The 19,980-nt window shown below is 32.0% G+C and overlaps 1 protein-coding gene across 9 annotated transcripts in view; it reads right to left on the bottom strand.

Moving 5' to 3' along the window:
- Mipol1 (mirror-image polydactyly 1) overlaps positions 1–19,980 on the bottom strand; it is a 400,912-nt gene that overhangs the window by 45,166 nt on the left and 335,766 nt on the right. For all 9 annotated transcript variants that reach the window (XM_058584489.1, XM_058584488.1, XM_058584490.1 and 6 more), the window contains one exon: positions 8,387–8,617. In XM_058584489.1, the coding sequence (XP_058440472.1) occupies positions 8,387–8,617 (231 nt within the window). The remainder of the gene's footprint in view (positions 1–8,386; positions 8,618–19,980) is intronic.

Genomic DNA, 19,980 nt, shown 5'->3' with positions numbered 1-19,980 from the left:
AATTTTAAAAATTTGTCAGGGACCAAATATACATGATGGCAAATCCCTGACCTAATATGAAGAAATAATTAATCATAGAATCTTAGAATCCAAATAAAATTTGCACTTCTATTTAATCTTGGGTTCATTTGAGTTTTTTTCCAATTATATTTTGAGAATATGATCTATACTTTATAAGAAAGTTTAAAATTACCATTTAAATTGTGCAACTTTGTGCATAGATTTTAGATGATTATATTGTAAATTTTCTAAATTGACAAGTAGATATATTATATCCAATCTATATATTTAAAAATAGAGAAAGTGAATGGGGAAATTCTAAGTTGAATTTTATGGAGTACAAAGTGTATGATACATTATAACAAGCATATTATATCAAATATAATGAGGTTGAACAATATCCAAGAGGGATGATAAAAATCTAAAATTCTAATTTTTACAGTAGCTTCCTTTCCCTTTACTCCTATAAAACATTTTAAAGTATACTAGCAAGAGATTCACCAAGAAACCTTCTTATAGGGAGTTTAAATCATTTTATACATCTTATTTTTACCAAATTTTTAACTACTTTCTCAAATAAGATGAATGAATTCTAACTTTATATAAGTATACAGGAGCTATATAGCCTGTTAAAAGTTAAGTAATAACAAGGATTTTGACTGCAGCTTAGAATCAAGGAAAAATGTGCTTGTTAGATCATACATGAATTTTATCTTCACAGATAAATAAGATGTGAAAATCACATCTGAATTTCTCTGAGGTATAAGAACTCCTTTGGTACTGGGTTTTTAGCCTATCACATACCTGTAAATTGTAAGTGTATTCTACACTTTTTCTAAAATGACAGGAACTCCATCTCTGACTTCTAATCACTGTAGAAGAGGGATTGATGAAAAACAACAAAAAACTCCTTTATTTTATTTAGTCCTGAAGGGAAAAAGTGTGTATTTCTCATAGTCTTTTGTTCATTTTCTTTCATTACTCTGTTTGCTTATATGAAACCTGTTTATCTATCTTAGTATGTAAAAATGTACTGTAGCCCACTCTAGTTCATTTATTTGAAGAGAGAGTATGAAATGCAGAAGTAGATCAAATGCAAGAAGTATTATTACAATTTAACTTTTTAGTTCTTACATTTATTCAAATTTTTATTCTTTCCATGTAGTTTACTGTAAAAGAGATCTAGTTTATCATAGAAAGTGTAGAACCTTAGGTTTAGAGAGCTCCTTTTCTTCTTTAGCACAAAGCCTTCACTTTCTACTCCTTTGGGAATCTCTCAAATTCTGGGTTAGGCTCCAATCCTAGTAATCTTACATTAATCCTTCCCTGGTATAAAGGAATAAACCAGACAATTGAAACTGTTTCTTAATGTCAAAGTGAGACATTTCCTAAATGTTAAGATATAATCCTGAATTCCTTAGTTTTTATAAATAAATGAATACATTATATATCTGTCAAACATGGTATGTATCTCTGGGTATAATAAAAGTAGTTCTAAAGAAATCTACTTGAGGTATTAGATGAATGAAAAAGGCAATCCACTATGTATATAAATATATAATTTAATCAATAATTTTAATAAACTACACACTTGTTTTTGACAGAATATAAGATTTATATTTCATAAATTAAGTACATAATCATGTAATTTAAAAACAGGTCTGTGATTCACAAATCTGGAATACTAAATTCTTTAAAAGCCTATAAAAAAGAAAAGCCTATCACATGTCCAGGAGTAGAAATGAAGCATGTTTAAATGCTGTACATCTTACAGTGATTGCTCAGGAGTTATCTGAGTACATCTTCCACATGTAAATCACAATAAAACTATTATCTAATTTTCTAGATTTAGAAGATATCTTCAAAAGCTGATTAGGGAAGGCATTTGTAGATAAACTATCACAAATAAATTAGCTATTTGACCTATTATTTGCTGAGGTAAGTGTCACGTTTCACAGACATTTTAAATCGCAAACACACACAAAAAAACATTTTAAAGAGCAATTTCCAGAGAAATTTTAAGTCTTCCCATTTATTAACAGTACTAATGAATCAAAGTCCACTTTAAACATTACATTAAAAATTGATTTATATCTCGTGCTCAGTTGAGAATTTCTGAAGTGTATTCTTCAATATACTCCATAAGTATTTACAGTATTCACATATGTGCAATGCTGCCCTAGAACTAACTTATAGCCCACACAAGATTTTATAGGAGAAGCATCACAGGTAAAATTGACAAGAAGCAGAATAATTTTATTGAAAAGACCATGCAATTCTAGGAAAAAAGTTACAGAGGCTTTTCATATTAGCTACTTGGGAATATTTTAGTATAATTATTTTTCCTTATGGTTAAAATTGGATTCTAAAGCTAGTGACAAAACTGAAAATTCTATTTAAGTCTTTTGATGAAAATAGTAGGCGTTTTTATTTTTTATTTTTTTACAAGGACTTTGGAAATGCTCTGTTCTCCTTCCCAGCACCCAGAGTCATCTATCCTGTTTTATAATTCAACCTGCAAACAGATTAAGCAGTGGAGTTTGTGGGAAGTATGTTTGCTCTACGCTAAGAACCCTTGTGTGACACTATGGTGACTCCCCTGAACTTCCAAGGGAACTACAGTTAGTTCTTACTCATCATCCAGGAAACCAGGCCGAGAATTCATGATTTCTTTGTAAGATCAACTTTTTCATAGAAATCAGCATTTGGCTGAAGGGCAGGAAAGACTATTATCGTTCTGTGTTGTTTTTTCTTATCCATATTGCTCAAAAGATGCAGGGTGCTCTATGTTTCAAAAGGCAATTTTGTAAAAATCTATCTGTAAAAATCTATCAATTAAACTGTTTCATCCTGACCGTTGATATTTTAATTATCTTACAAAAAATTTAAATGACAAGAATTCATGTAACATTTAAACATCTGACTCTATTTTTCTTATAGAAAAGTATGTGGATAGAAAGTTACTTCTGAAAGTTGACAAATCTTTTCTTAAAAATATGTTTAAAGTTAAATTTTTCTACATCTGTTTGTTAACTATATAGCTATATTAACTATATTAACTATATAGCTATAGTTTAGGAGAGCATTTGAATTTTATCACTGTAAGTTGGGCCCACAGTACAGATAATATGTGACAAAAACTATTTCAATGTAAATATCTAAATCTTTGAGAGATCTTCAAAAATTATAAACATGGTTGTAATTACTTTTATTTTAAGCAATTATGTGCAGTTTAGGCATGCTAAATATTGCAACATGTATTCTTAAAATTCTTTGGAAGTTTTGTTTCAGGACACAGTAAGCATACCTATAGGTGGAAAATAAACTACAGCATGAAGTATCAAGTTTTAAATTTCATAATCATAAAAACATTCATCAGATGGATTGGTATGTCAGTTTTTGCTTGAATAAATGGAGAATGGAAATGGTCCTTGGTGAAACTATTGAGAGAAGTTTGTCCTATAAATAATAGAAGTACATAGTGCTCAACCCAAAGCGATGAATCTTCATCAGTGAAATTTTAGGTTTTATGACAGCTGGGCCAAAAACTATTTTTGGGCAATGAGTTTCTTGTATTCATTGATTTTTATCCTGTACATATTTGTAGGCCAGCTTATGAATGATAATTCTTATGGCTAGAATGATAGAACATGAATTTAAAATTCTACAGTTAGCAATAGTATACATTCTCTTTCTACCATCACTAAAGATTTCCAGTCTTAATTGTAATTAAACTTGAGGGAAGTGAGTTTTTAGAGCAAAGGTTAGAGTTTGGTCATGAGATTCCAGGAGAGGAGAAGGCGGTGCCAGTGAGAGGAGGTGGGCAGGATCCATCATGAGGGCCATCATTTTCTATGAAACTGGTTAGATTTGGCACTGGATTAGGAGAAACGCTTTTTATCTAGGGCTTAAAGTAGATCAGAGTATATCTGAATTTTTCCTGTACATTCCTGACCTGACCAGACCAGCTTTTACTTTATTCCTATTATTTTATCAATCTATTAAATTGCTTCAGCTCATTTTCCCTAAGTATTTATGGAGAACTTTATAGCAGACATCTGTGTGAGTTTGTGGAAGAGATGAGGATATGAAGATGAACAAGACACTATCCATATCTTAGGAAATTTGGGAGAGAGGGCAGAGAGGAGGTAGAAAATAAACTTATGAAACAATTATAACACCTAGATGGTTAAGAACTCTAACAAAGGTATGGATTAAGTACTATGAAAACCAAATAGAAGGAGAAAATAAAGAAACAATGGAAGAAAGAAGCCAGGTCAAGCTTTATAATGGGGGTAATGTTTAGGCTGGACTTCAGGAATTAACAAAAGTTTGGCAGTGCACTAAAAGGCAGGAACATGTTCAAAGAAGAAGGACTGTGTGAGGAAATGACACTAGAACAGTGGGACAGGGCCAGGGATAGGCCTCATATGAGAGATTTTATATGAGGAAGTAATATTTATGTTTCATGTTTGATTTGTTTTAGGTCTGATGGCAGTTAGGAAAGACAAACTCAGGAGAAATAAAGGCAGATAGAATAGTGTTATAATTATTGAGATAGTCCAGATGAGGCATGATGAGGACTTGGTGTAATAGAGCTAACTAGAAAGGATGGGACAAATGGAATCAAGACATTTAGGCAGTAGACACAGCAGAAATTGGTGCCAAAGTAAATATGAAAGGTAAAAAAGAGTGTGTTGAAGTTCATTAACTGAGACAGAAAATACTGGAGAAATTTATTTTCAGGGGAGGGCAAAGTAAAGAGTTTTGGGAACATGAGACTAGATCTTAGCAGAGAGGTGAGTACTATAAGAAGAAGATTTGGAAGTTATTTGGCTAATAGGTAGTGGGTTAAGCTTATGGAAATGGATAACATTTCCTAAGAATTATGTAGCAATAATCTTTAGAGAAATCGTGTAGGGCCAGGCACAGTGGCAGATGTCTGCAATACCATGACTGCAGGATAAGGCAAGGAGATCACAAATTCAAGGCCAGCCTGGGCAACTTGGTGGAATCCTGTCTCAAAATAAAATAGAAAGGGCTGGGGATGTGCCTCAGTGGTAGATTACTCTGGGTGCAATCCCCAGTTCCATTAAAAAAAAAAAAGAATCATTACTTTGGGATAGCTGGCAGATATATTCCTTAAAAGAAATGGAGTAGAAATGGACAGAAAAGTAGTAAAATAAAAGTCTTAAAATAATATTCTGTGATCATATCACATGGTCTTAACATGTCTTAACATTGATGTAATCCCTAGACTTTAGAACATAAGCTTTCTGTCTCTCTTCTTGTTTTCCAAACAATATTCATAAAGCATTCATCATGTAAAATTTTAGGATGTTTCCTACTCTCAAGGTATGCACAATCTAGTAGGAAGACATATAAACATATAAATAATAAAGTACAGTAACTATCTTTGGGCATGGCAACAGGTTATAAGGTCCAACTAAATGAGTGTACTGTTGACTGGAATGGCTTCTAATAATACACTAATGCCCCCTGCTTCAATACTATGACAAACATGGAAGGGAGTGAATTTACTTTCTAGGAAGTTGGAAAAGACTTAGCAGAAAAGATGTAATTGAACTGGTTTTGCTTTTTTGATGAATATCACAATACAAATAATGTCATTTATAGATTGCTTTTAATAAATACTGGCACTGCACTAGGCATTGCATATGATATTCAATTTCTTCCTCATGAGAACCCTTCCTGTGAAGGCAGAATTACTGAGTTTATCTGAGGAACTTTTACTTAAGTAAAAATTTCACATGTAATAAGTAGGAAAGTAGAGATTCAAAGCCAGGACTTTCAGACTTGACAACAAAGCCTGTTTTCTGTCCTCTATGGTGAACTGACTTTCACAAAATGAATAAGGTTCTCATTGGAGAGAAAGTAAAAGACTCTGAGCAAAGGGATCAACACATGCAAAGACATTTAATCTTGAAAAATGTACATCCCTCTGAGCAATGAGTGTAGCACGGAGGGAGATGACCAGAGAAGGAGGAGATATGCAAAAGAAGGAGGGGATATATAACACACATTGTTCTAAAAGTGCTGCTTATATTATTTCAGCTAATGCTTACAGTAATGTTATGTGACAGTTGTGTAACTATCCAAATTAACACAGCATTTAAAAATAAAATACCCAAGTTCAAATATACACATTTGTAATCCAAGGCAGGAGTTAATACTGCTGAAGATATAAGAACTTCATTTATTTTTACCATAATCATGTATTAGTTGTATGATAAAAATGTGGTTTAAAATGGGTCCTTGATTTAGGAGTTAGGAAACTATTTGTGATATTGAAAGAACAATTTTAGCATAAAAGTTAGCCAGAGTAATGAAAAGAAGAGGAATAAATGGGAATTAAAAAAATTAGAGATAGATTAGGTATTCAAAAAATTTGGTTGCAAAGGGAAAAGAGGAAATATGGACCTCTTTAGTTTAAATTTGAAATTTCCTGGAATATTACATATTTTCAAGGGAATGTCCAAAAAATGTATGCTAACAGTAGTAATTTTTGATTGTATGGAGAATACTTTCTTACAAAGTCAGTGACTGTCTCTCTCTCTTTCTCTCTCTCAGTGCGGGGGATCAAGCCCAAGGCCTCACATGTGCTAGGCAAGCATTATAACACTGAGCTCACATCCCCAGCTCCCAAAATCTTATTATAGTTTCTTTTTAGAGGATAACTTCCTTTTTAAACAATAAAGGACTGATGGCCACATTAACTGGGATGAAGATATACTTTGTTTAATTGATGCAAACTAAAATGAAGTACAATGAATTGAATATAAAAAGAAAAGTGTGATAATATTTCTCCTATGTCTTGTTGGAAATCAGAATAAAAGATTTAACATTTAACACTTGTGAATGACATGGCTGTTGTACTTAGACTTTGATCCATGGACAAAAAAAAGTTTTTCTTTCTGTGATTAAATATGCAAAATAGGATGATATAATGAGTCCATTCAACAGTTATATTTATTACAATTCAAGTCTTATCTAAAATAATGTTCTACTTCTTGGTGTGCAAAAAGTTAATGATAATGATAGTTGATAGGTTCTAAAAAATAAAAAGTTAGCAAGATTTCCAAAGTTTTTTTGAAAACTGAATTGGTTTCTGGGACCTATTTCAAGGAATTTTAGTCATGGATAGATATTAAAAGATTATATGTAAAGAAAACTTTGAAATTTGTATTATTTATAGACTTTTAGCTAACAGAACTAAATCAGATCCTGATAGTCCAGTTACTAATTGCAATATATGATGAAGTGAGATCCATCTACACATCAGTGTTCTTAGACTGTTAGTGCACATTGTAAAAAACTAGATAGTTTCTGATCGAATATAAACCTAATCTTTAAACTTACAAAATATAATACTTATATAAATCAAAAGCTACAAGGTACATAGGTAGTAAATATTAATATACATAATCCCTAAACTGTTTGAAAAATGGTCTTGACTACAGATTCACCTGACTTTGGGCTCTTTAATTGAAATATAACTTCAGAGATGTTAAGGAAGTAGTTGAAATGACTAATTTTCAAATAAGAAGTCACAGAAAGTAAGAAACCTTAAAGCAAGTAAGTATTACTTCATAGTATAAAACTGAAAAAAAGATTAAGGAAAAGGTATGTGTTAGAAATTGAAAGTGATTAGGTAAGTGAATGATGTTATGTTGTTAACAACACACAAAGAAGGTGAAAATGACAAGTTTTATTACATTAAAGCTTCCTCAGAAAATTCTGCTACAACATTCAAGCCCCATAAATTAACAAGTGACTTCTTTGCTTGGTAAGTTGTTAACATTCTGCTAGCTGTCATAAAGACTGATTATGCAGCTTTATTTAAATTTTAATAAAAAATGGAAAGATCATTCAAAATAAACAAATGTAATTATGCACTGTGAATAGTAGCATTGAATACTTCAGAAGAACAACACAAGAAAATTAATCTCACTGTACTGGATTCACTGCATCTAGAGGTCTCAAATTGCAAGGTCACAGATGATCTCAACTCCAGCAGGATTATTGTGAAGCTAAATGAGTGCAGGTAGTAAATTGACTGCCTCTTCCTCTTACAAATAACTTTGCCTATCAACTTGGGAGGATGGAATGATTTCAATAATGTGGCCTCCACAAACTAATGTAGATCAGTTATCAAAAATAAATGTTTTGTCCTAAATAGTAACAACTGTTGCCAAGCAAGTGACTTTTTGACCCTAAATATGTTTATGATACACAATGTGAAATAGTTCATTTGGTTCTACTTTTGACTTGAACTACTAATGGCATGAACAATAATTATATATTGCTTATTTTCTGAAGAAAGTGTTTTTATGTTTATAAAATAATGAAAGAACATTTTACTTACTTCTGAACCTTTTCACTGGCCACTTGGGAGTCCTCTACGGCACGCTGAAGCTGTAATTCCATGTTTGCTCGCTCTGTCAGAGCTTGCTGCAGTTGGGTAGCAAGTTCCTCATTCTGTTGTTGAGTGATGGAAACAATGTTCTCTCTGATTTTTAAAGCTTCTTCATAAGTACTAAGTGTATGGTTAAATTGATCCTTCAGGTTTTCTTCTTGAGATAAAGATTTGTGTAAACTGAGAAAATACAAAAATAATTTAAATATAAGTAACATAGGCTAACTGATCAATGATCCATTTCCTTAACTCCACTTAGAATCTTTACTTCTCAAAATCAATACAGAAAAACATGCACAAATGAAAATAACTTTTATATCACTATATTATTGTGATATAAAATAATTAATAATTATTCTATAACTCTGCTTCTACGCTGAAAGCTACCCAGTAAATGATTATCTATGCTAGCAAAGCACACAGAAAGATGCTGGAAGATGTTAATTTAATTATATCAGTGTAAATATTACATTCAATTTTCTTTAAAAGGAATAGCAGAGAATTGGAAAATAAAGTATCTCTAGGTAAATAAAGGAATATAATAAGCTGACTGCAAAGAAGTGAGAAGTAGGAGAATGGGCATCAGTTTAGGGGATCAGGGTCTATTCTGCTAAGCACTTAATGAGAATGAATGAGGTTTGTGCAAATACTGATCAACCTTATACACAGAATTTTCTACTTGTCACAGTTGAGATATAAATGAAGGCACAGAAATAATATGTATTCAGATATATATTTTTATGATTAATGAATCTTGGGCCAAATACATTCACTCATTAAATCATCCAGAGGAATAGCATATAAATCAAGACTAAATGAATGCAGAAGAAAATGCAGATAAATAGAATCCTAAAATGCTAAAGGTCAAATCTTTGATATGTCATTACACCTACCACCTGAGGTTATTTTGAAATGGCACCAAGCACCTCACTCAATTAAATAAAGACATTTTGAAAATATAAATATTTAATAAGGGAAATTTAAAATCCACACAGAAGATGTTCTTTTTTTATTAAATAAAATCATTTCAGTATATGCATACAAAGGAACTGTCAATTGGAGACTTGAACTACAACAACCTAACTATATAATACAGGTTGATAATGTGAAAGAAAGCAATATAATTCTTAAATCTGCAAAAAGCTAGTCAGTGAACTTTAGCACTGGCTTAATATACAGTCTGATATTTAAAACTCTTCAAACTAAAGTGATTATAAATTTCTTCTTTTAAGTTACCCACGAGCCTTTATAGTGGTCTCAGTTTGGAGTAGGTGTCACACAGAAATAAAATGGACATGAAACCAGGACAGTTAGCAAAAGAAATCATTTCAAGATTCAAATTAGTCCCGAAGAAGAGAGACTGTTGCTAAACTCTGGTCACTTGGCTAGTACATATAAAACTAGAATGATTTGCAGATGGACATGTGATTAGATCCTTTACTCTCAAGCTGTTAAAAAAAAAAAAAGCTACTCATCATTCACAATGCCTTGGGAACCTTTAAATTTTCACCAAAACTTTCTTAGACAGAAGCAATAGTTGGAATGATTTTTTTTTCAAAAAGATAACTTAAAATTCTGCAATAGCATCTCATTGCACTCAGAAAAAAATTCTAAAAATAATAAATTACATATTTTTAACTCACTAAACCTGATAACACCTGTGTGAAGAGTCTCAATAATATTTCTAATTTCTTGATGAAAAAACTGAAACAAAGAAAGGCAAGCAATTGAATCAGCCCTAACCCTTCTAGCAAAGAAGAAAATGCAAAATAGGACAAACTCCTATTCATCTATTAAATTGCAGCATAAACACCACTTCCTCAGAAGCCACTGTGATTCTTCAAATCTAAATTTTGATATTTCCTCTTTGTTAGTTTCTCTTGGATCATACTCTTTTCCTCCTCAGAATTTGTAATAATTGTCAACTTTTTTTTCAATTTCTTGTTGTGATATACTTCCCATTGCTAACATATTAATATTCCATTTATATAGGATAAATTTATTTTATAGGAAGAATGCATTTCTTAAGAACTATAATAAATTAGGATGTTTATAATTCTAAGGACATTTCCCTATAGAAATAAAGGTAAAGTAGAAAGAATATGTTTCCAGTATATATAAATCTATAACAATTGAAGCACATTTTTGCTTTAGTGCTATTTTTCCCTCAGAGAGCTTTTCTTAAACTGACATTAGGGACCCACTGGTTAGCCTTATTCAGGAAGTCCTATAACATTTTCTTATAACATTTAATCTCTTTCCAAAGTTACTTATTTTCAGATGCATTTTTAAAAAAATATTTATTTTTTTGGTGTAGATGGATACAACCCAATGCCTTTATTTTTATGTGGTGCTGAGGATGGAACTGCCCATGCTAGGAGAGCGCTCTAATGCTAAGTCACAATCCCAACCACCCCCCCATGCATTTTTTATCACAGCAATAGCATTCCAACTTACCAGCACTTAAATCATGTTGGAATATATTTTAAGTTATAGTAAGAAAATGATAAAACAGCAGAAAAATCATTTAATTACTCTCAGAAGTTCAAAGCATGTCTAATAATTGGCTTATACAATATTCACAATATTTTTATTCATCACAAAATTTTTGGAGTAATATAAACAAAGTTTCAATTTTCACTTCCAGTTTTAAAATTATATGATCTCAATGAATTTAATATTTCTAATTTAGTACAGAAAGTGAGGCTTTAAAATACTTTTACTTTGTAATAGTTCATATTATTATAATTCATACCAATTAAGACTAAATCATCTACTATGCTGCTCACTATAATAAATCCAAAGGAAGGTCAAGGTAGAAAATGCCCTCCAATGGACACTACTCCAGTAAGTAACATGTAACAGATTCCTTTCTGTAGTGGATTCTGTGTCAGTTTCAGTGTTTCTTAATTCTGAAACATGAATCTACTGTCTCATGTCTGTGGCTTTGATTAAAATCCTGTCCCCTGACTCTCTATACTGCTTTAGCTTCAAATATTGAGAAACTATCAGATTTATGACCTGCTTACATATTTTCCTTGTAAATATCTATGTTCTCCTCAACCTCACTGCTTACCTGGTTTTTGAACTCATTCTCAGTTTTTATGTCATGTCTCATGTGGTTTTAGCTTATTCTTGCACCTGATACTTTTCTATTAATATCAAGTTTTGCTACTTTTCCTGACTTCCTGTCTTGTCCCCTATGACCAAGTATTAATCAAGTCTTACATGATATCATTTTATTTACCATCCTAAAATTTATACATACTCTATTGCTTATATTTCATTTATTTAATAATATTTGCTCAATCAATTGTGTATCCTATGTAAGCTATTTATTTTAATTGGATAGAAAATTTTAGATTAGAATTTAGAAGTGAGATCTCAAGTAGTTCTTAGCTGGCAGTACTTCCATCTCTCAGAGAACATTTTCAATTGTTCCAATCACAGGGATACTACTACTATCATTTAGTGGGTGAAGGTCGGAGGGCCTGTTAAACATCCTCTAATGGAGAGGACACACTTTCACAACAAAGAATTACCCAGTCTAATATGTCAAGAATGCTGACCTTGGTATTGATGAAATGATGTTGGGTTGGATTTAGAAAATGTAGGTTTAAATTTCAGTCTTGTCATTCACTCTGTGTGACCTTAAGAAAATACTTTACTCCCTGAATATTAATTTCCTTTACTCTAAAACACTGAGAACAAACTCATGGAGTTCATATGAGAAAGAGATAAAGTGATCTATTATGTGGAAAAATATCTAGCACAATAACTGGGTAGGCATAGGCATTCCTACCTGTATACGTTTTAAAAGAAGTGATTTGTATCTAGTTGACCTTGTACATAATCTTATACAACACTCAGACATTTTATAAATACTTTGCTGAAAAACAGTTGCCTGTTTCCACAGGTTTTTCATGAATTAAAAGAAGTAAACTAGTTTCTCAACCTTTATTCACTTACTGATAACATTCTTAAATCATTCTTTAAAAAAAGGGCAGGTTTGGCTTGTTTTACTGAATTAAATAAATAAAATCAAAGCAAGTATGAAAAGTAAAAGTATGTGCTCTCTTTACTGAGCACAGTGTTTGTTCTTACTTCCTAATTTACTGCATCAATTAATTTGCTAAGATCTTTTCAAGAAAATAATAGTTGACCTCCTTGCTTATTTTTGAGAAAATCAGCTTATGATGCAATAGGTTTAAATTCTGACTGATGTACAGAGAGAAGAAAATATATTCAGAATGGTTAAGAGTGTGAGTGAGGAGAATGATAAATCAGTCTAGTGATTCCATTGATTTGCTTCCTCTGCTATGGCAGTTGATTTAGTTCAAAGAGACAACTTGTTGAATTTCAGAGAGAATAACAATTTCTTTGTTATACAGTAAGACAACTTAAGTTTTTAAGAATTTTAAAGTAGATATGCTGGTCAACATGTTTATTACTATTTACTGAAAGACTTATGGATACTACATTTTGTGATATAAACCAGTAGTTACTAAATATTTGTTGAATTCATTGAACCAAAAAGAAAGGCAATGATTTATATAACTAATTGCAAGGATTCACTGAAAAATCTATTAAATTAAACTATTTTAAAATACTATTAAAACATACAACAGCACTTGGAATTGATGTAGATCCAGTTACAGATTACTGATTATCCAATAGTGGATTCTTGAATTGGGTGACCTGGAAGCAGAGTATTATGTTCACAAAGCCATTTACATATCACCATATAGATGAATAGGGAACAGAGTCTATCATAAAATTTATCATGTAACAAATAACATTTTATGGGCATTACTAAAAATATAGAATAGCAGATATAACTGGAAACAAAAGAGGGAAACTTCTGCTTCTGAGAAGATGGAACACACAGAATATATAATGAAGATGTGAAAGTTTTTAAACTGAAAACCACAATAACTGAAACAAAAAGCCCAGTGGATGGGCCTAACAAGAGAAATGAGAGGACAAAGAAAAGAATCACTGAACTGGAGGAGAGAACACAAAAAATGATCCAATATGAACGATATACACATAGACTGAAAAAAAAATCAGAGCTTCAGGAACTTATGAACTCATAATAAAAGCACTAACATTCATGTTCTCAAAGACAGAGAAGGGAAAATGAAAGAGGAAAGAACTGAAAAAGTACTTAAGAAATAATGACTGAAAGCTTTCCAAGGGATACAAACCTACAAGAGGTTGACAGACTCCAAATGGAGAAGATCCACATAAGTACATGAAGAGATACATTATAATTAAACTTCTGAAAGCTAAAAACAAAGACAAAATTTTGAAAGTACTCAATGAGTGGGCCCTTACATATAGGGGGGAACCAACTTAAATTAAAGAAGATTCTAATAAGATACTACTGAGGACAGAAGAAAGTGGCACATTACTTTTCAAAGGTTGAAGGGAAAGAACTGTCAACCTATTATTCTAGGCCTTGAGAAATATGCTTCAAGAATAAGGCATAAATCAAGATATTCTTGGGGCTGGGGAGGTGGCTCAAGCAGTAGCGTGTTTGCCTGGCATGCGTGCTACCCGGGTTCAATCCTCAGCACCACATACAAACAATGATGTTGTGTCCGCTGAAAACTAAAAAAATAAATATTAAAAAAATTCTCTCTCTCTCTCTCTCACTCTTTCTCAAAAAAAAAAAAAAAGATATTCTCAGATGAAGGAAAACCAGGAGCATTTGTACCAAGCAGATCTATCTTAAAAGAAGTAGAAGTAATCTGAACATAAGGGAAATGTTAAAAGAACAAATCTTGGAATTCTGTGAAGAAAGAAAGAAAACTATGTATAAAATATGGAGAAATACAATAGGTCTACTTGAATTTTAAAAATTATGTTTGATGATTGAAGGAAAATTATAACACTGTCTGATGTGGTTCTAAATGTATCTAGAAGATATATTTAAAACACATTATAAACAAGGAAGGATAAAGAAAATTAAAGAAGGTAAAGTTTCTATGTTCCACTGGAAATGATAAAGTAAAATGACATAAAAAACTGTAATAATATTTATATATAATGTAATATCTATGGCAACAATTTAAAAAGATATATAAAAGAGAAACACAGAAAACACTGTACATACAGAAAAAGGAATTCCAAAATATGTTTAAGTAACCCACAGGAAGGCAGGAAAAACAGAAATAAAACAAACAAAAAAAAAACCAAACAAAAAAAAACAAAAGAGAAAAATTAATAAAAAACTTCAGAGTGAACCAACAGAAAACAATAAAATAGTAGACAAATACTAATCTAAATGTAAACAGTCTAAATACAACAATTAAATGAGATTAACATGTGGGGCACATGTGGGGCACCCAGGTGTATGCCTGTAAACCCAGTGGCCCTTGAGGCTGAGGTGGTAGGATTGCAAGTTCAAAGCCAGTCTCAGTAATTTAGTGAGGCCGTAAGCAATTTAGCAAGATCAAATCTCAAAATAAAAAAAAGAAAAACGGGCTAGGGATGTGGCTTAGTGGTTGAGTGCCCCTGGGTTCAATCCATGGTACCAAACCAAACCAAACTAAAAACAACAACAACAACAACAAAAAAAAACCCTACAACTATATTCTGTGTATAAGAAATCTGTTACAAACACAATGTATATGAGTAGATTATAGGAAAGTAGGAGTGGCTATACTAATATTAGATAAACTGCAAAGCCAAGAAAGATATGAAGGAAGGGCATTATATTATGCTAAAAGAGACAATCCATTAAGAAGACACAGTAACTTTAAGTGTGTTTGCACCAAATAACAGAACTGAAGATCAGAGGAGTAAAAACTGATAGAATATACAAATATAATTGAAGATTTCAATACCTCTCAACTAGAAAAAACAAAAAAATCCCCAAATACCAAAAGATACTGAACAACTCAACACCACCATCAAACACTAACTAGCATTCAATCAGTATTCACAAATATTCCAAACAACAGCAGAACACACATTATTTTCCAATGCCCTCAGTATACATACCAAGATAGGTTATATCCTGGACCATAAACAAACTTCAATCAACTCCAAAGAACTGAAATCATTCTCTGATGACAATATAATAAAATCAGAGCTCAATAACAGAAAGTTAATGTTGCTCTAGGTATTACACTAACAGAAAAATCACCAAACACATGGAACAGGACAACACATTTCTAAATAATCCATGAGTGAAGAAGAATTATAAAAAGAATTTAAAAAAAATACACAGAAGTGAATGACAATAAAAAATACAATATACAGAAATTTGTAGGATATAGCTAATGCAGTGCTGAGAAATTTATAGTACTAAATGTATATATTAGTAAAACAGGAAATGTATCAAATCAATATTCTAAGCTTCTACCTCAAGAACCTTTCAATGAAATAGCTAAATAACTATAGAGCAAGAGTGAAGAAAATAATAAAGAGCAGATAGATGCACAAAAGAACAACAAGAAGAAACATATTACCAATAATTTATTTCCAGAAACAAATAAGAAATATCCCTAACAATTTTATAGACATAAAAAGATAAGGAATTGCTCACACTACATAAATACGTAAACTTAGAAGAAATAAACCATTTCTTTAAAATATACTGGGATGGACTCAAACTAAAAAGTTTCTTCTCAGCAAAAGAAGCAATCTGTGAGGTGAATAGAGAGCCTACATCTTGGGAGCAAATCTTTACCCCTCATACATCAGATAGAGCACTAATCACTAGGGTATATAAAGAACTAAAAAAAAAAAAATAGACACCAAAAAAACAAATAACCCAATCAATAAATGGGCCAAGGACTTGAAGAGACACTTCTCAGAAGATGATGTACAATCAATCAACAAACACATGAAAAAATGTTCATTATCACTAGCAATTAGAGAAATACAAATCAAAACCACTCTAAGATTTCATCTCACTCCAGTCAGAATGGCAGCTATTATGCATATAAACAACAATAAGTGTTGGTGAGGATGTGGGGAAAAAGGTACACTCATACAGTGCTGGTGGGACTAAAAATTGATGCAGCCAATATGGAAAGCAGTATGGAGATTTCTTAGAAAATTGGAAATGGAACCACCATTTGACTCAGCAATCCCTCTCCTTGGTCTATACCCAAAGGACTTAACAATAGCGTACTACAAGGACACAGACACATCAATGTTTATAGCAGACAATTTACAATAGCTAAATTGTGGAGCCAACCTAGATCCCTTCAACAGTTGAATGGATAAAAAAAATGTGGCATATATACACAATGGAATATTACTCAGCAATAAAAAGAAAAAAATCATGGCATTTGCAGGCAAATGGATGGAATTAGAGAAGACAATGCTAAGTGAATTTAGCCAATCCCAAAATACCAAATGCTGAATGTTTTCTTTGATATAAAGAAGCTGATTCATAGTGGGATAGGGAGGGGAGCATGGGAGGAGGAATAGACGAACTCTAAATAGGACAGAGAGGTGGGAGGGGAAGAGAGGGTGCATGGGGTACCTAATGATGGTTGAATGTGATGATCATTCTTACCCAAAGTACATGTATGAGGACACGAATTGGTGTGAGTATACTGTGTATATAACCAGATATGAAAAATTGAGCTCTATATATGTAATAAATGTTGTAATGCATTCTGCTGTTTTTATATATATATATATATATATATATATATACATACATATACATATATATAAAAAATGAAACCTTTGATGCATCTGAAGAAACATGTTTCAAATAGATCATTTGATTAAAGATCATTTCCTAAAATCTTAGAGCAGCAAAGGTGTTCTCTTAAACCCTTCCACACAGGGTTCTTATTGTTGCTGTAGAGTTATTATGCTACTTCTTAATTAGGACAAATTAAAGAATTGGCTTGTCCCCCCTCCAAATAAATAAATTAATTAAATAACCTTAAAAATATACTAATATTACTTTTGTGGAGTTACTTTTATTTGTGTGAGGACATTTAGATCTACTTTCTTAGGAATTTTCGAGTGTGTAATACAATACTGTTAACTATAGTTGCCATGTTATATGATAGATATCCAGAATTTTTTAATCCTGAATGTCTAAAACTGTGTATCCTTTGACTAACATTTCTCCATTTCCCTCAGCTATCCACCATTTGACTAACATTTCTCCATTTCCTATCCACCATTCTACTCTCTGCTTCTGAGTTCATTTCTTTTTAGATTCCACATATGAGATCACAGCATTTGTCTTTTTGTGTCTAGTTTATTTCACCTAGCATAATGTCTCCTGGGATCACCCATGTTTGTTATCAATGAGACTTCCTTTTTTAAGAGGCTGATTAATATTCCATTGTGTATGCATAACACATTTTCTTTATTTGCCCAGTGATAGGCATTTGGGTTACTTCCATTGTTTGGTTACTGCAAATAATACTGCAATGAACATGGTAGCGCAGGTATCTTGTCAACATACTTATTTAATTTCCTTTGAATACATATGCAGAAGTTGGACTTTTGAATCTTGTGATAGTTTTATTTTCAATTTTTTTGAGGAACCTCCATACTGTCCTCCTTGATGACCACACTAATTTAATTCCCACCAAATAAGGGTTTCCTTTCTCCACATACTCACCAACATTTGTTATCTTTTTTCTTGTCTTTTGGTAATAGCCATCTTAACCATCCTTTGATAGAATTCTAGATGACATTTAAAGAATATTTCATTTAACAACAAACAGTAGAGTACACATTCTTCTCATGCTGAAGCATTCACCAGGATATGCCACATTATGGGCCATAAACAATATTAAAGGAGTAGAAATCATAAAGATACACTCTCAAACCACTGTGAAAAATCCAAATGTACTTGGAGATTAAACAATGTACTTACAAATTATATACGGGTCAAACATGAAGTTTCAAGAGAAAGTAAAATATATTTTGAACTAAGTGAAAATATAAACATAACTTATCAAATTTGCGGGATGAAGCAAAAGAAACACTTAGAGGGAAATTTATAGAACTGAATGCAAATATTAGAAAAGAAGAAAGATTTAAAATAACATGCTTCAACCTTAGGAAGCTAGACAAACAAGAGCAACATAAACCTAAAGCAAGCTAATAAAAAGAAATAATAAAATTTAGAGCCGAAACCAATAAAATTGAAAACCAGAAATCAACAGACAAAAACAATAAAATCAGAAGCCAGTGTTTTGAAAAGATCTATGTATTAATTTCTTAGGCCACTTTAACAAATTTCCACAACCTGGTGGCTTAAAACAACAGAAATTTATTTTCTCAAGTGTAGTTAGAAGTCTGAAATCAAGGAGTTGGCAGGGTCACTCCAGGGGAAATTCCTTCCTTTGCCTCTTCAGCCTCTGGTGACTGTTGGCATTTCCTCACTCCAATTCTTTCTATCACTCAGGTCTTTGGTTTCAAGTTCACATGGCTTTCTCCTACCTCTGCCTGTTTCAAAACTCCCTCCTCCCTCTCTTATTAGGACACATATAATTATATGTAGGAGAATCTGGAATAAGCCCCTTCTTTCAAGTTCCTTAACTTAATCATATCTTTGATCACATAATTTAACACTTAATGTGGATATCTTCTCAGGCCACTTTTCAGTGTACCATATTCAATACAACTGAGAAACTTCCATCTAGGCTAACCAAGAAAAAAAGGGAGAAGAAAAAATTACAAAGTGGAAGTGAAAAAGGGTTCATCAATACTGAGACCATAAATATTAAAGGGAAAATAAAATAATGTTTTCACAACTATGCTCACAAATTCAATGCCTCAGATGAAATGGACGGATTCCTTGCAAGACACAAACTATCAAAAACCCACAAAAGAAATAGTCAGAAAAGCCTTCATTTATTAAAGAAATTGATTCAAGAGTCAATAACATCCCCCAAACAAAATCCCCTTAAAATGAATAAACAACAACAATAAAAACAGAAACAAAGAAAGAATCAGGCTCAAACGGTTTCAGGCGTGAATTCAACCAAATAGTTAAGGAATAAATGATATTAATTCTCTATAATTGGGCTGGGGATGTGGCTCAAGCAGTAGCGCGCTTGCCTGGCATGCGTGCGGCCCAGGTTCGATCCTCAGCACCACGCACAAACAAAGATGTTGTGTCCACCGAAAACTAAAAAATAAATATTAAAATTCTCTCTCTCTCTCTCAAAAAAATAAAAAATAAAAAAATAAAAAAGCCCTTTATTTAAAAAAAAATTCTCTATAATTGCCTTCAGAAAATAGAAGCAGTGGAAACACTTCCTAACTCAATTAATGAGGACAGCATAACCCCAACAACCAAACCAGACAAAGATATTACAAGAAAGGAAAACATACCAAAAAATTCTTAGAACTTGACAACAAGAAAATAACAAAAGATGTGAATAGACATTTTAGCAAAAAAGATATATAGGCAGCAAGTAAGCACATGAAAAGATTCTTAACATAATATGTCATCAGGGAAGTGCCAATTAAGAAAGCAATGAGTTATCACCACACACCTGAAGGACTAAAATCCAAAAACCTTACAATAACAATTGCTAGTG

This window comes from Marmota monax, unplaced genomic scaffold, assembly GCF_021218885.2.
Source record: "Marmota monax isolate L192 unplaced genomic scaffold, Marmota_monax_Labrador192_F-V1.1 WCK01_AAM20220418_F8-fsc00001, whole genome shotgun sequence".
NCBI lineage: Eukaryota > Metazoa > Chordata > Mammalia > Rodentia > Sciuridae > Marmota > Marmota monax.
Note: the sequence above shows the minus strand (reverse complement) of the source record. Positions and strands in the feature narration are given on the sequence as shown.